The sequence below is a fragment of the Plectropomus leopardus genome, chromosome 11, assembly GCF_008729295.1.
Source record: "Plectropomus leopardus isolate mb chromosome 11, YSFRI_Pleo_2.0, whole genome shotgun sequence".
NCBI classification, from domain to species: Eukaryota; Metazoa; Chordata; class Actinopteri; order Perciformes; family Serranidae; genus Plectropomus; species Plectropomus leopardus.
The window spans coordinates 7,620,351-7,636,016 of NC_056473.1; the positions used below are offsets into that span (position 1 = coordinate 7,620,351).

General features: G+C 42.7%; 1 protein-coding gene across 2 annotated transcripts in view; it reads right to left on the minus strand.

Annotated features, from left to right (window-relative positions):
- The window catches only part of reln (reelin), a 114,914-nt gene that overhangs the window by 9,140 nt on the left and 90,108 nt on the right, over positions 1 to 15,666 (minus strand). For both annotated transcript variants that reach the window (XM_042495701.1, XM_042495700.1), the window contains exons 28-58: positions 14,468 to 14,703; positions 14,147 to 14,304; positions 13,848 to 14,055; positions 13,665 to 13,741; positions 12,997 to 13,155; positions 12,706 to 12,900; positions 10,880 to 11,153; positions 10,641 to 10,781; positions 10,349 to 10,526; positions 10,126 to 10,210; positions 9,219 to 9,401; positions 8,901 to 9,069; positions 8,667 to 8,772; positions 8,319 to 8,545; positions 7,997 to 8,220; positions 7,407 to 7,557; positions 7,027 to 7,285; positions 6,594 to 6,843; positions 5,706 to 5,874; positions 5,282 to 5,422; positions 4,807 to 4,984; positions 3,877 to 4,070; positions 3,526 to 3,776; positions 2,846 to 3,000; positions 2,049 to 2,263; positions 1,677 to 1,854; positions 1,403 to 1,578; positions 1,202 to 1,308; positions 855 to 1,097; positions 554 to 729; positions 388 to 461 (exon numbers count right to left, since the gene is read on the minus strand). In XM_042495701.1, coding sequence (XP_042351635.1) covers positions 388 to 461; positions 554 to 729; positions 855 to 1,097; positions 1,202 to 1,308; positions 1,403 to 1,578; positions 1,677 to 1,854; positions 2,049 to 2,263; positions 2,846 to 3,000; positions 3,526 to 3,776; positions 3,877 to 4,070; positions 4,807 to 4,984; positions 5,282 to 5,422; positions 5,706 to 5,874; positions 6,594 to 6,843; positions 7,027 to 7,285; positions 7,407 to 7,557; positions 7,997 to 8,220; positions 8,319 to 8,545; positions 8,667 to 8,772; positions 8,901 to 9,069; positions 9,219 to 9,401; positions 10,126 to 10,210; positions 10,349 to 10,526; positions 10,641 to 10,781; positions 10,880 to 11,153; positions 12,706 to 12,900; positions 12,997 to 13,155; positions 13,665 to 13,741; positions 13,848 to 14,055; positions 14,147 to 14,304; positions 14,468 to 14,703 — 5,537 coding nt within the window. The remainder of the gene's footprint in view (positions 1 to 387; positions 462 to 553; positions 730 to 854; positions 1,098 to 1,201; positions 1,309 to 1,402; positions 1,579 to 1,676; positions 1,855 to 2,048; positions 2,264 to 2,845; positions 3,001 to 3,525; positions 3,777 to 3,876; positions 4,071 to 4,806; positions 4,985 to 5,281; positions 5,423 to 5,705; positions 5,875 to 6,593; positions 6,844 to 7,026; positions 7,286 to 7,406; positions 7,558 to 7,996; positions 8,221 to 8,318; positions 8,546 to 8,666; positions 8,773 to 8,900; positions 9,070 to 9,218; positions 9,402 to 10,125; positions 10,211 to 10,348; positions 10,527 to 10,640; positions 10,782 to 10,879; positions 11,154 to 12,705; positions 12,901 to 12,996; positions 13,156 to 13,664; positions 13,742 to 13,847; positions 14,056 to 14,146; positions 14,305 to 14,467; positions 14,704 to 15,666) is intronic.

The window sequence follows — 15,666 nt, forward strand, 5'->3', positions numbered from 1 at the left end:
ATTCTAAGGTAATGAAAACACAACAATACTTATTTCCAGTTGATTAGACACTGATAAAAAATATAGTTATAAATATTATTTACCATTTCTGCCAATAAATTCCCCTTAATCCTACACACTGGACCTTTAAAAGGTTAATAGTGGGTGTTAAGTCAGACTAGTGCTTTAAGCTATTGAGCCTATTGACCAAACATTTAACGCTGATGTTGTAGATCATGTCATTACATGCTCTGTTTTTTTCCGCTTATTAACGAATGTCTGCTTCCACAATAGCTGGAAAATGTTTGTGTGTTGTCTGTTTACTGCTGAAATAGAAAAGATACATCAGCAGTTGTTTTATAACTATATTAAAGTGATTTCCTTTATTTGGGCCTCACTGTGTCGTACCTTGCATCCTTCCTGTACTGTAGCAGGACGGAATGGTGGTCTTCACAGGTGTCAGCCTCACAACCGACAACAATCTGCATCAACAGGAGAGAGTGAACAAATAAAGCCTCAATGTACAGCATAGCTCTTGATAAAGCAGGTTTGCAGCTGTCTTGCACCAGAGTACCTTAAACTGTAGAATATATCCCGGCTGCACTATGAGCTCTCGAGTGGCGAGGATGTTGTGTGTCTTGTCTTGGTTCTTGTTTGGCCAGTACAGGTGGAATGAGGGGTTTCCGCAAAAGCCAGCTGTGCGGACTGCATTAGGATAGAAACTCCAGCTTTCCTCATGAGAAACACCCTCTGGTGAGAGGTAAAGACATAACAAGAGAGGAGGAGGAAAATTCAAAGGGATTTCCAGAACATGAATTAATTTGTCCTGACAGGTGAGCTGTGTGCTCTGGTTACAACAGCACAAACAAACTCACCATCATCAAAGGTGTCAAGCAGAGTGGATGGGTTGATGTCTGACCCCCCCACCAGGATGTTGTCTATGGCCCACTGTGCTCTCTCCAGGCTTGGAGTAGTGAGGCCAGAGGAAATGGTAAATGGCTGCCACCAGCGGAGACGAGTAGCATTGGTCAGGGCTCCCTCTGGGAGGACGATGTAATCCCTCCTCACTGACACATACTTCAGATAGTCCATCTCATGCAACAGCGTCCACGACACACCTGAGGAACAGATATGGACAGAATGAGAAAATAAATGAAGCAATCATGATGATGAGAAAGGAAAAATACACAATGCACTGAATGCACGCATGATGTTTGTGCACCTCCATCAGTAGAATAATCCAGCAGCACTCCCTCTTTACGACAAGTTGGACGGTGGCACATGGTCATGTTATCTTCACTTCCGATCCGGGCCCAGTACTCTACAAACCTATCAACAAAACCACAGTGTAAAATGCGGAGCAGCACAATATTTAAGATAAACAGATATTAATTGCCTTGGTTGACAGGAGCTGAGTACTAACTTTGCTCCTCGGAGATCCAGATCTGCAGTGACAGCCTGTCTGGCATCAGCTCCTCCAAAGTACAGGGCTGTCCCCTCTACCAGCACACCACAGTCAGTACAGGGCCTACCACCCTCCAGCACCTGCCACTGAGGGCCTGCTGCCCCCTCCCAGTCAAAACGCTCCTTCAGAGATGCCTATGGCAAAAAACACATACACATACCATCTAAATTCTACTTAACTTTTTTTTTGTAATTGGAGTTTTTCTTTGAACTGACTGAGAGTGAGACTTTACCTTTAGAGCAGTGCTGGCGTAGCAGTTTGGTCCAGTGAATCCTGGATCACAGAGACAGCGTTGATCCAGACAATCTCCATGTCCCCCGCAGTGGCTGTCACACGCTGGCCCGATGTAAAAGTTCTCCACACCCCATTGGATGTCTGAGTGCTGCTGGAAAAAACGGAATCGCACGGCACTGAGGAAAAAGACAAGATAGGTAAGTCAAACAACATGCATACTATTTTCATAATTTATATGACAATGCTTTTAACAATTTATATGACAATAATTTGTTGTATCAATAATTTAGGTCTTGATGGTATAATTAAATATGAAGCAGTACTGTATGTTTTATCATTAGCATGTAAAGTTAGAGGTGGGATGACTCACGTGTCAGCCAGGCTGTCAGGCAGAGGATACACCGCCCTCTTCCAGCCTTCAGCTGGGAAGAAGACGGACGGCTGGGAGACTTGACCTCCGCAGCGGGGGTCAGCAGGCAGACACTGGGGTACCAGGTACTTCCAGGTCACTCCAAAGTCCACTGAATACTGAACATGAATTTGCCGGTCTGCGTGACGCTCTGGCACGCTGCAGCCTACTGCAATCTAAATAAACACACACATATCAACAAGTTCATTCAAGCATCATACTGTGGCAAATATGACATTCTAACTTAATTTCATTCAAACGTGCACTGTCATGTGCACGTTTGTATGTCATGGACAAATGCATTACACATTGACAAATGTATGGTTTGTGGATTGTCATGGTTTGGTATTTGAGCAGAGTCCTTCACATTTGGAGTGCTTAACGTTAGGAGTCTCTGGTGCCAGTGGTAAGAGATAAGATTGTTACACAACATTATTTTGCCTCCTCCCTAATGTAGTGATAATACATGATTGTGTGTGACGTGGGACAAACTGTATGAAGCTGAGTGAATGTAATGTAAATTTTGTTCTTTCTGTGTCAATGCTTGTGAGCTGTACCACAATCTTCGTTCAGTAAGGACAACTGAGGCTCAAGTGTTAGTTTCTCATTCACATAAGTGAAGTCAGTTTGACCTGAGGTACAAGTCTTCCAAACAAGTTATAGTACAATGAACTTGATACACTAAAGGACATCATGCAACACAAATTTATGTTTATAGTGTGCGTATGTGTGTGTGTCACTTTAGGCTCATGATTTACCTTGAACTGCATGACCCAGCCCTTGTCAGGAATAATATCATGTGTGACAGCATACACCTCTCTCCCATCAGCGTTGCCACACACCATCACTCCATCAGGAGAGCTGCAGAATCGCTGCACTGAGCAGTCCTCTGAGAACAACCAGTGATCGCTCACTGAGAACAAAGAAAGAAAATGAAGCAAAAAGGGCCAAGAGGCTTGGTTAGCGACAAAAACAATATGACATTCCTGTAAATTGTTCAACTTTTCCCCCCTAGGCGTTTCCAAATGGTATTATTGTAGGCGCCGCTGTCGCAAAGACAACTGGATTGCTTTCTGTTTTCCTCACTCAGAGCCTAGCAACTACCAACAACACAAGACGCATTTCATTTTGTTTTCTAAAGTTACTTTGGATGCTCTTTGGTAACTGGGGATAGCTATCGATAGTTACCAGGAAAATAAAAGTGCAATCCTCTTCCTGTTTCGGTTAACAAACTTCCTTTTCTCTGTAAATTGAACCTATATTTTTACATGTTTGCAGACAGAATTGCATGTGAAAGAGAGGCTTATAGGGAACCAGTCTAAGCACAGATGGTGTCATTTGTTCTATAGACCTTACACTGTGCACGCAGCATTTACGTCAAAATGATAAGTAAGAGCAAAAAACTTCCACTTTAATTGAGAAATGGATTCAGAAATACCTATGGGAGTTTCCTCCTGTTCGCTCAGCTGCCCTATTCTTCCTGAGGTCCCATCAGCAGGAGCTCTCTCATGGTTGGGCAGTGCCACCCCTCCAAATGTGTCAGATATCTGCGCTCTTGGGTCTGACCCTGCTATAAGGACATTATCCAGAGCCCAATCACTGTGGTCCGCTCCCTCATGTTGTGGCTGCCACCAGCGCACACGCACTCCTTCCTGACGGGCAGCAGGGGGCAGCAGCACATTCACAAACCTGAACACAATCAAAAACATGAAGAAAGTCACAGAAGTCCTGCTTCACTATTCATTCAGTTATGTGCAGATAGTTTTGTGTCCCTGGAGATAAAACTCACCCAGGCTTGGTGTACAGATCATAGAAGATTTCTGTCAGCAGGTGCCAGTTGATTCCTCCATTCAAACTGTACTCCAGAAGCACGCCCTGGTTACGGTTGCTAGGTGGGATCATGCAGCCATACATGAAGTAGAACTGGATGAACTCAGCATTGGTCAGATTAAGGTCCACTGTCACCAGCTGACGGCTGCAGCTCTGGGCACACAGAGAAATAAAGTCTTAGTCAGTCAGGGGCTTAGCCAGCACAGTCCTGTGCTGAAGAATTCCTGACAGTCTGTTTGTCTCTCTTTCTATTTCTCTGTTTAACAGTATCATCCTTGTAAAAACAAATCCAAAGGTTTAAACACGTATGTTATCTTTATTACAGAGAAAATCATTGAAACATAACCAGAATAATAAAACTGAAGTAGGTTAAGTTTGACCTTTAACCAGAGTAGTAATTTATCTTGATACAGCTTAATTTAAGACTTTTAACGGTGCACTTAGGAGGTTTCTCTGGCAATATGTCTGTCGACATTAAGATCAGCCTGTCAATAGGTATCCCTTTACAACACTGCCCTAAGTGCCTCAGGAAAACTTAAGCTGACATAATTGCTGACAGCTACTTACTTGGTGGGTTTCTATTTAACAGATTGATAGTCACAGCAACATCTTTCGGATACTGTTGCCTCTCTTCTCTGACATTTTATTTTCATCATCTGTTTTCCCAACTCAGTCTGCTTATGCTGTTACTTTTGTAGTCTTAACTGCAGAAGTTTGTTGTTTTACTTAGCCTGAGTTGATGCTGGGTCAACTTTATTTAAGAACATGAATGCATTTGTTTGCATTTATCCCCACCAAAACCCTGAAGTATTCATGATAGAAGATGTTCTAAGAAAGTAAAAGTAAAAACTAAAAAAGGATCAAACACCAAGGGTAGATGTATATTTACCCCACTGAAGTGCAGAGCAGCTCCAGAGGCCACGGCTCCGCACACAGTGCTGAGTTTCCCACCGGTGAGTATGTGCCAGTGGCTGAGCGAGGGAGCTCGACTGAAGCTGTCCTTCAGCTGGGAGGGCAGAGGAACCACAGGCTCATCACAGTACTCACCACCCCACTCTGGGTCACACCTGGGGAGGAGAGTGGAGTCAGATACAAAAAATCATATTCAAAGTCAAGCTTGTCATCAAGTTATAGTGAGTCTGGCAAACATCCAATATGATCATATATGATCAAATAAAACCATTTGGGTAGAACACTATTTCATTAACAGCATTCTGTATGCATGCAAGCAAAATTCAAAACGTTATTACAAAGCTTAAAAAATAAAACATTTTTACACCTTAATGCAGCAGACATAAACTACACCTCAAGCAATTTACTGTAAAAATATTGGTGTATGTATGCACAACGCTGACGTTACTTACACACAGGAGCTCTGTTGGCAGCGTCCGTGTCCAGAGCACATATCTGGGCAGCCGTCACCAATGTAGAGGTTGTCCAGAGCCCATGTCTGCTGCTTGTCAAAGGGAGCCTGCTGGAACCAACGGAATCTCGTGGCTGGAGACCTGAAGACATAAATCAAAGTCACAGATACATCTCAATGATGAAATAAAATATATACAGTAACAAGGAATGAAACTATAAAACAAAACAAGGCACTTCATGATTTACATCAGGTTGTAATATAGACGAAGTGTAACACCATAGCCACTGTTGGACCTTTGTTTGATGTTATTTGTTTTTAGAGCATTAAGAGTATACGGCAGAAGCAGAATAATCAGGATATGCCACAAGTTACACGAGTAAATCTATGCCATGTGCCTGAGTTCAGTTCAAGGCAGTGCTGACCTGGCATATGATGGGATGGGCAGGGTAATGCGGCCCCACTTATTGTAAGTGTCAGAAACCAGCAGCCTTTGCAGGGTGTAGGAGGAGCAGTCAGGACTTGTAGGCAGACAGTCTCTGACCACAGGCTGCCAGGTCAAACCCAGATCCAGAGAATACTCTAACTCTACAGCTGCAGAGAGCGACAAGAAACACAATTACCAAAATTATGCACATTCAAAAAACTGCAATAAAAACTTAAAACATAAACAGTTTGTCAGTCCTAAAAACTAAAAAAACAAAATGCCATGACTTCTTTCAACATCTTTCTTTAACTGTATTTGACAACATGTGGTGGTATTAGTGAGAAACAACTAGAAAATGTTCAAATCAAAGGCATGACAACCAAACATTTTTTTTCAAAGTAATCCTCATTGGCCAATGCTCTTTTCCATGCAGACATTAATATATGAGATAAATATCATCATCATCATCATCAATATTATAGCTTAAACAATTGCTTGATTTGTTGAACCACAAAAAAGTGTAATTTACAACTATTTTAATAATTATTTCAGTCATTTTTTCACACTAAAATGCCACACAGTTGCTAGTTCCAGCTCCTAAAATGAGAGAGTCTGATTCTTTTTTAATCATATATAATGGAAAGCTGAATAGACTTTGGTTTTGGACTGTTGGTTAGACAAAACAAGACATATGAAGATGTCATTTTAGCTGTGGGAAATGTCACCAGGCATTTTTCACTATATTTTGAAATTCTATTGACAAAACGCTTTATCAATAAAACTAGAAAATAATATCATATTAATCAATAATGAAATTAACCACCAGTTACAGCCCTGGTTAGTACTGACTACTAATCACATCTTATTTACACATCTTATTGCTTACAGTAGCAGGAGTTGGTGACGGAGCAGGAAGCAGAAAAGTCAAACTGGATGAAGGCATCTTGACCCAAACTGATGTCAGTGGTAACAGCATAGCGAGTGTTGGACTTCTCTATGAATGCGAAAGCAGGCCCATCAGAGCCACAAACAGGCATTCGGGTTCCTCCAGGGTGGAGGAGCCATGAGCGCCCATCGATGGAAGAGAAATCATCCTCCAAAGGTCCCCAGCCACTGGCACTGCCACCTACTACCACCTAGGGAATAAAAGATACATGTTTGCAAAGTTTATGTGAAGAAGGCAGAGACAGTGGATTTGTCAGAGGGATGAAAAATTTAAAGTCTGGATGGATAAAAGCTTCAATGTTTCAACTGTGAATGAAAATGATTTAAAGGCCTATAGATAGATGCATGGCTGGATGAATCCTCAATTACTGTACCTGGTCAATGACCCATGGGCTGTAAAAGTGTCCATTCTCAGAGGGCTGCCACCAGCGAAGGCGAGTGGAAGGAGTGCGGGCGCGCAGCGGGATCTCCAGGGCCACGAGACGAGCCTGATTACTGCTGTTGCTGAAGAGGAATTCCTGTAGGAGGCCCCACGTAAGACCTCCATCAACAGAGAACTGTAGTAACACCGGCTGGGAGCGAGGATCTGGAGCCGCTTTCCCACAGCCAAGACGTAGGAAGAACTGAACAAACCTGCAGAGTGCAGCCATCAATACATGAGATTATTAGTGAAGATGGTAAATTCATTTTGGTCAGAGTGTATGTGTGAATTCAGAGTGCTTTTCTTTGTTTGCTTGTGTAGCTGTAGCTTCACCTGGCATTTGCCAGGTCCATGTCATTGGTAACCAACATGCGCAGGCCGTCCTCGCTGAAGAACAGGTGGTTCCCGCTCGACATGATACCACACTTCCTGGATGGTTTCCCACCACTCAGTAATCTGAAACGCTCAGCATCAACAGCTCCCCCTAGAGCCACAAGTATATACACACATGGAGAATGCAGCAAAGCAGCAAACACACAATCATAAATCCATCATATACTATTTAAATAACGACAACAACAACAAAAGGAAAACTGAAGTCCTGCAAAATAATGTTGTAAAAAGCATTTTGACCTGAAGGAGATACCTGTCTTTACTCCAGGAAAATATTAAAAACCAAATATATTTTAAGGGCATAATAGGTGTAGAAAAATTTAACTCCAACAGCATGTATCACATTTCATGTTATTAAAAAACAGTGAAATAAGATGACTGAAGCTTTAAACGTGCAATGACCAATGACCTTTCCTAGAGTATTAACATCAAGGATTTCTAATAACTGATCAGAAAATACACACACGTCCTGTACATTTTTAATTAACTGCTTCCTGATGGCTTTTTGTGTGCATCTGTATGCAGTGTACCTTCAAAGTCTTCCTTGAGGAAGTCAGGGTTGGGGGTGTCAGGCACAGAGCAGTCAGATCCAGAGTAGCCGGGGTCACACATACAATGGCTGCCACCCACACATGTCCCGTGACCATTACACATGTCCTGACACTGCGGGCCAATGTAGACGTTGTCTAATGCCCATGTTGGCGGAGCGGAACCAGTTGAAAAGAAACCCTGATACCAACGGAACCTCACTGACCTGTAAGGAGGTGACAATGTGATGAGTTGAGAGTAAGAAACAAAAATAAACACAAATGATCTTGTAAGCAAGATAAAAGATTTGTATCCAGTCCTTACCCACAGAGGCGAAGCTTGCCAAAGTGAATGACCTCCCTTCTCCAGCCCTGAGTTGTACCAGGGAAATAGATGCTGGCAGGGTGGAGCTCCGTGGAGCACAGTGAGGAGGGCTGTGGCCCGCCGGCACACAGGGGCACTAAAAGGTGCCATGTGGCACCAAAGTCCCTTGAGAACTCAAGACGCACTGGGTGGGCGGAGGAGCTCTCAGCTGTGCAGCCCACATTGATCTGGAGGGACATAAATATACATAACATCGGCGAAGATGACGAGCCATGATTTCTGTTTTCAATGAGTAAGTGTTATGATTGTTGCTTTGGAAAAGAAGTCATCAAGGCTGTGTTTGTGTACCTCAAACTGGATGATAGTGTTCTCATTTACGTCAATGTCCCTGGTGGTAATGGAGTGCTCACCGAGCTCGCTGGAGACAAACACCATGGCTGAGTCATCCTCCTCCCTGAACCAATAACACACACAAACAAAGATTAGTCAAGGATGAAAACATCTTTATCATTACAGATTATATAACATAAGAAACAGTGTCAAGACAGGGTCATTGTCAACATTCAAAACTGTTTTCCTTACAGTCCGGTCTTCTGGTAGGGGCAGTAGAGGCCAGTGTTCCCCCCGGGGAAGAACAACCAGTTGGACTCATTGGGACCTTCCTCAAAGCTGTCTATCACCACTGGTGGGTTGTGTAAGGAGCTGCCATCAATAATGAGATCATCTATTACCCACACCTCCTCCTTCTTACCTGTAGGGCATAATAAAGTGGCGATTATTACACAGTGATGGTACTGGTTCAGGAGGCATGATGAAGGTGGAGAAGAAACAGACAAGAGGTGTGAAGAGCACAGATTGTGTGAATGTTAGTGTGCAACAACACACAGTATGCTCACTCACCGCTGTTATAAGGCTGCCAGAGTCTGAAGCGAGTGGCGTTGGTCTGAGCGCTGGCTGGCAGCGGCAGGTGGAGGAACAGAGTGTCAGTGGAAGCTGGGAAGTAAAACTCATCCAGCATGAGCCAGCTGATCCCTCCGTTCACAGAGTACTGCAGCAGCACTGAATGAGAGCGCTCTGGGACTCCTAGAAAAGAGATAAGATAAAGAAGACACAAGATAAACTACTATAAAAACATCTAACATTTTTAATCAAAAATAAAGCTATAACAAAAGAAAAAACACTGAGGGAAGGGCAAATTCATAACGAATGGGTTGCTGATAGCACCATGAATTGTGCATCACTTGCAGACGCTATATGCCCTGTCTCAAGGTGTGATTCACAAAGACACTGAGCTAATAAAATTACAGTGCAAACACGCCCATAAAGTTTTACAGATGACTGCAATTTTCCATCATCCATGTGGTTCTGCACCTAGAACATGGTGCAGAACAATGGCAGTGAGAGAAAGAAAACTGAGTTATTCAGTCTACAAGCTACAGGTCCTGACTGACGAGGTGCAGAGTCACCTCTCAAAACTCCAAGCAGAGAATTTAAATCTCATCAAAAGAAACCATATTTGGGATTTAATATTGCAGTCTGTCAATGTGCTTCAGTTACCACTAACCCTCTGAGGACGGTAACAATTTCACTGTAACCATGTGTGTCTATTAGCACTGATCTTTGTGAATGGGACTGTTTTTGTATTGAGGCTCATTTGCAGAGAAAGAGGCCAAGTTTTTGATCAATGTTTGCATATTACCTAACCAAAATTGGCAGCGTAGTTAGTTGAAAATGTAACTGTTGCATTCGGTCCTATTTGTGCAGGTTTAGAGGACAAAAAGGCTGTGCAATGTGAGTTATGTATTACCTTTGGTGATGAATTTGAAAGAGAACTGAATGTAGAGAGTGTTTGTACAGTCCAGATCTCGTGACACTATCATTCGCAGACCATCCTGAAAACAAACAGACAAGGATTACATTGTTGTTCAGTTGAGAAGAGTGGGTGATGTTAAGATATCAAGCTATGCCTCTGTGATTTCACTGTATTATTTTGCTCTGAATGTTTTCTAAATAGTGTTCAGTAGTCTTACCCCTTTGAAGATCAGGGCAGTGCCAGATTTAAGAGGCTCTCCACTCAGAGTTCCCCTCTCTGCTCCGTACACCTCAGGCCACGTCTCCTGCTGCAGGTTCTCATTAAAGTCCTCTCTCAGTACAGATGGCAGAGGGGCCAAAGGCACACAGTGTGCGCCACCGTAACCCTTGTCACACCTGTGTGACATTGTAAAAAAAATGAGGGTAAGTAACATTTACATTTAGGCAGAAGTGTAAAAATGACCAAAGATTTAAATTAACCAGCTGTGTGGGAAAGCCTGTTTTACTTACACACAGCGTCCGTTGTCACACAGACCATGGCCGGAGCACATCCAAGGGCAGCCAGGGGCAAGTAAAACGTTATCAAGAGCCCATCCTTCTGCCCCTGGGGTGAAGTGGGTCTGGATCCACCTGAAACGAGTTCTGGGGGAACTGAAAAATTCAACAGCAAATTATGGAGAAAACGACTTTCAGAAAATATACCATTACTCTCTAATAATTTGGAGTATAAAAGTTAAAAAAAGACATACTTAGCAGCACTGGGTAGGTAGACAGTGATCCTCCTCCAATGTTTGTACTGAGTCGAGGTGTAGACGGAACTCTGAGTATAACCAGCGCAGCCGATGGCTGGCGGCACACACTCTGGGGTGATGAGAGACCAGTGATGGCCGCAGTCTGTGGAGTACTCCAGCCGCACACCATGGGAGAAGGAGGTGGACTTACTACAGCCCATACTCAGCTCAAACTGCAGGAATGAAGAGCCTGACACCTCAAAGTCCCAGCTCTCTGCATATCTTGGCTTCTCTGTAGACACAGTGATAAAGCAACATCACATTTTTGGTTTTTACTGTACCTGATTCCAGCGTTCATACTGGGTTACAATAATTTAACATTATTTTGTTCAACAGTGCCTTAAAGAAACACTTAAAACCCCAAATGACCATTTGTAATTTTCTTTTCTGCAACATTGTTACCAGACTCCATCAACAAAAAGTTTCAATTATACCTCACTGGACACAGGGGCTGCTTCTCTACTGCCGAAATTTATTTGCTTGTTTATAATATTTCTTACCTTCGGTGTTAAGGAGTCAGTTTGGATCCAAAAAGTCACACAATTATACAACCAAACTACAGATCGAGGCAGCTATAGATCAATAGCTCCCATGTTCAGCGAGGTAAAATGACTGTTTATGTTAATGGAGTCTGGCTTTAAAAGGAGTATAGACAAGTTTCACATTTAGTTCAGTTCCCTGTCAGAAATGGCTGTGTGTTTGGGAAGTATAGAGCATACATTTGGATAAATGACACTTGGCTCGTACTGCGTGGGTTGTGTGAGTGTTTGCAAACAGATGTTTTAAAATGATGTACTGATATCGGGCATCTATGATTTCAATTCATCAAGTATTTTCTCTGTTTTTGAATTCTTTGTTCATTGGAGGCATATGAGAAAAACAAACTTTTCTCTACACAGGGGAGTAATTGATAAATAGATGGACATTTAGGATGTGAAGTAACCCTATAATAAATTGTAAAGAGGTCTATAAAACATGTTGACCCTAAAAAACAAACACACACACACAAAAATGTAGCTAATTTCTATGACAATGCCACCTAAAATAAAAGTGTATACCCAAACAAAAAGTCAATACAAGTCAAAATGCAAATATAGCCTTGAAATACTAGGAACTGCTGAGTTATGTGAGCAATGTGTGCATAAACAGCCATGGAGTCTGACATTCAGTGCTTAATGTGCTCACACAGTGACACAGGAGCTTTGTGTTTAGTTTAGTTGACCTGGCTTTGCACACTTAATGAATGAGCCCTGTTTTAATGTAATATTTGTGCAAAGTAAATCCGCTCACAGCTTGATGCAGGCATAAACATCAGGCAGGATGCTCATTCAGGTTTGCCCTCATTAATAATGCAGGACCCACGGCGCCACAGCAAATGGGTGATTCAATTTCAGCCTTTCGTGTGGGTAATACTCTTATGTCACTGCACAGCCATTTATGTGGCTTGTTGAGTATGTGAATATATGTGTTGGTGGTTTACTAGATGTCCATATGCATGTGTGTGTGTATGGTTGTACCTTTAACTTATTTTTCATCATGCAAAGTTATCTGTGCAGCTGTTTTCCTGCTTCACATTCACCTAAACACATTCACACTGCAGCTTCACAGATTGTGTTACTTATGGGCCACTTGACAGTTACTGTTATGGCGTTACCTCGTCACTTTGCACACACACACACACTTTCTCAGCCACCGTAGGAATTACAGCTGACAACACTGCAATCATGATCTGCCTCTTCCAAAAGCTACATGCTGACTGACTCTAATGTGTTTGTGTGACTCACTATCGATGGCCTCGGAGTTGAAGGTGAGTGCTGTGTCCAGGGACAAACAGTCCACAGTCACCTCTCCACCCTGAATGCGGTACCAGTTGTGCCTCAGAGGCGTTGTTCCGTCGAACTTATCATGGAAACCTGTCCTCGAGCTGTCGTTCATACCAATCAACACATCATCCAAAGCCCACTGGGCCGAGTGTTTCCCTACAGAGAGAGAGTAAAGATGGGATTCAAAATTAAAGTTGTGATACCAAAACCATATTGCAATAGTAGTACTGTGCACCCTAATCACACACTAACCTTGCTGTGGCTGCCACCACCGAAATACTGTGTAGGGGGTTTTGGCTGCAGGAGGCAGCTCGATAGTCACCACTTGGGGCTCCAGGAAAGAACTAAAGTCCAGCTCCCTCACAAACTGCCACTGGACACCATTGTTGGTAGAGAACTGGACAATGACGCCTAGTATCACAAAAAAAACAACCATCAGAGCTGAGAGAACTTTCAGATGGGAAATATATTTTTTTATAGATACAGAGCTAAGTAAATTCAGACGGAGGTTTGAAAAAAACAATAGAATAACATGCAATACAATCAAACTTGTTCAAGGTGTTCAAAGTGTAAAGGTGGCTGGCAGTGTTTTATCTGAAGCTGCAGAAACGAGCCCTCAGCACTGCTACAGGCTTGAGATCCACAATATGCTGACAGGTTAACAGCATACAAGAGACGACACGAGACTTTCATTCTCCATTAGAAACAACGCACTGACAATGAGGACCAGATCTGCACCTACATAGCTCTAGCTAGATCGAGGGCGGATCAAACACAAAGAGTGAGATAGAAAAAATGGAAGTAAGCCAGTTGTGGTGAGCAGATCATATGAGGTGTGCAGCTTCTCTCTACAGACTGCAGTGTGGAGAAGCAGCCACATGAATGCAGCAGAGGGCCTCAGTACAGCATGTAGTAATTACCTTCGTTCCGGGAGCGAGGTCTGGTGCAAGTGGGCCCCAAACTCTTGCTTCCAATTCGGATGTAGAATTGAACTAACCTGTATGTAAATAGCAATAGCTGCACTTAAAACTCACATTAAATAAACAGCCACTGGTTCAATTGGTGTAACAGCTGAGACATGTATAGGTGTGAATTCAACTCACCGTGTGTTGGTGGTGTCTAGAGGAACTGTGCGCGCTTCTCTCCTCCCAGGGCTGCTGAAGTAAAGAGCTTTGCCCTCACCGATGATGCCACAGCCGCCTCCAATTTGCCCCCCACTTAAGCTCTGCCAGAGTGGGCTCAGCTTCCCTTCAAAGCCCTCAGTCAGCTCTGTGGGACTGGCCACAGATGGGACACAACTGTCCTGCTCCACTATGGAAACAAACAGGGAATTATAAGCTATAAAACATAAAGATACACAGAGAAGTTGATTTTCTCATTACTTTTGGTTTCATCATTGTACCTGTGTATCCCATATCGCAAAAGCAGACTCCAGAGATACAATCTCCATGTCCCCCACAGTGGTTTGGACAGGGCTCAGAGATATAGACACCATCCAAGGCGAAAGGTGGGGCATCTCTGTACATGCTGCTCTCCTGGAACCAACGAAACCTGGTTTTACTGGGAAAATGAGGAGAGGGGATTAAGAGAAGGAAAGTGATAGAGCACACATTTGAATTATACCAACCAGCTGCTATAACTGCATATTTTGCATCTAAAGAAAATGAATAAAATCACTTTTACAACTTCGCAGATCCAATTTCATGCCTCTTACTATAACTACCTGGCTGCAACATTGCGTGGTATAACGACAGTGACCCTGGTCCACTGTTCATAGTCTCCGGTGTTGTAGACAGTGGGCTCTCTGAGCTCACGACCGCTGCCCTCACAGACACCTGCCCCTGGGGTTCCTGGGTAACAGCCTTCTCTCACAAGGGCCCAGGTGCGACCGGCGTCATGAGAGTACTGCAGCATGACTGGGGCAGACGCGCTGAACTCTGACTCACAGCCTATGTTCAACTGGAAGGGAAAACAGTGGACAGAAAATTAAAAAATTCTGAATTTAATTCTGATTAAGTAGTATTGTGTGTCTGTTTCTCAAAATTGCACCCATAGAAATAGATTGAATAGAATGGACATTTAACAGTTTACTGTGGTCATTTGACAAATTCAACAGAAAGACTGTAAAGTGTGTCACACTCACTACTTTGAGACTCCCTTTTGACCTACTGTTATCTTTTAAGTCATCACACATATTGAGATCTTTGCACAGTGAGTAGATCGATTAATAGTTGGCAGTGTTGGGGGTAATGGTCACAAAGTGAGTACCAGATTACTTTTAATGTGTTAGTTTTGCAATTCAAGAAGTCACCTTTTCAAAAAAGCAATGTTATCTTTAAGAATATTTCTATATTTCCCTTTTTCTTTTGTTGCCATTCATTGCATGTATGTTAAAACATGATGTAATGTTACTGTTGCTGCTTTTGAAGAATGAGAAAGAGCAGAGCTCAGTGGACAGCTGACAGCCAGAGAGAAACAGCTGGGATTACCGTGTGTGGATGATCATATTGTCACATCTAACTCTGAATCAAGAATCTATTTCAACCAAACTCGAGTTGGTGATTGTTGGAGCAGTGGACTGACAAACTAAATGACTAACATTTTCTTTAGTTTCCTTCGAATTTGAATGAAGTGTGTTTTGCAATGATCGAACAAGGCAATAAAGCTACGTTAGTCTTAGTTCGTGAAAGAGAGAAACTTGAATTTAGAAGGTGTATGGTTATACATTTCTGTTTGATAAGGAAAAAAAGGTCTAACAACATTTCCTTTTCTTTCATAATTTTTTTTTCTTTAATTTAAATTGTATAAGATATGTAGGAGTGTGGTGAATTCTGCTCGAACACATCTCCTGCTGAAACAACAGGGGGACTGAAGCAAAAGGAATTTAACAAGTCTAACCTCTTACAGTGGGTAACGGTGAAA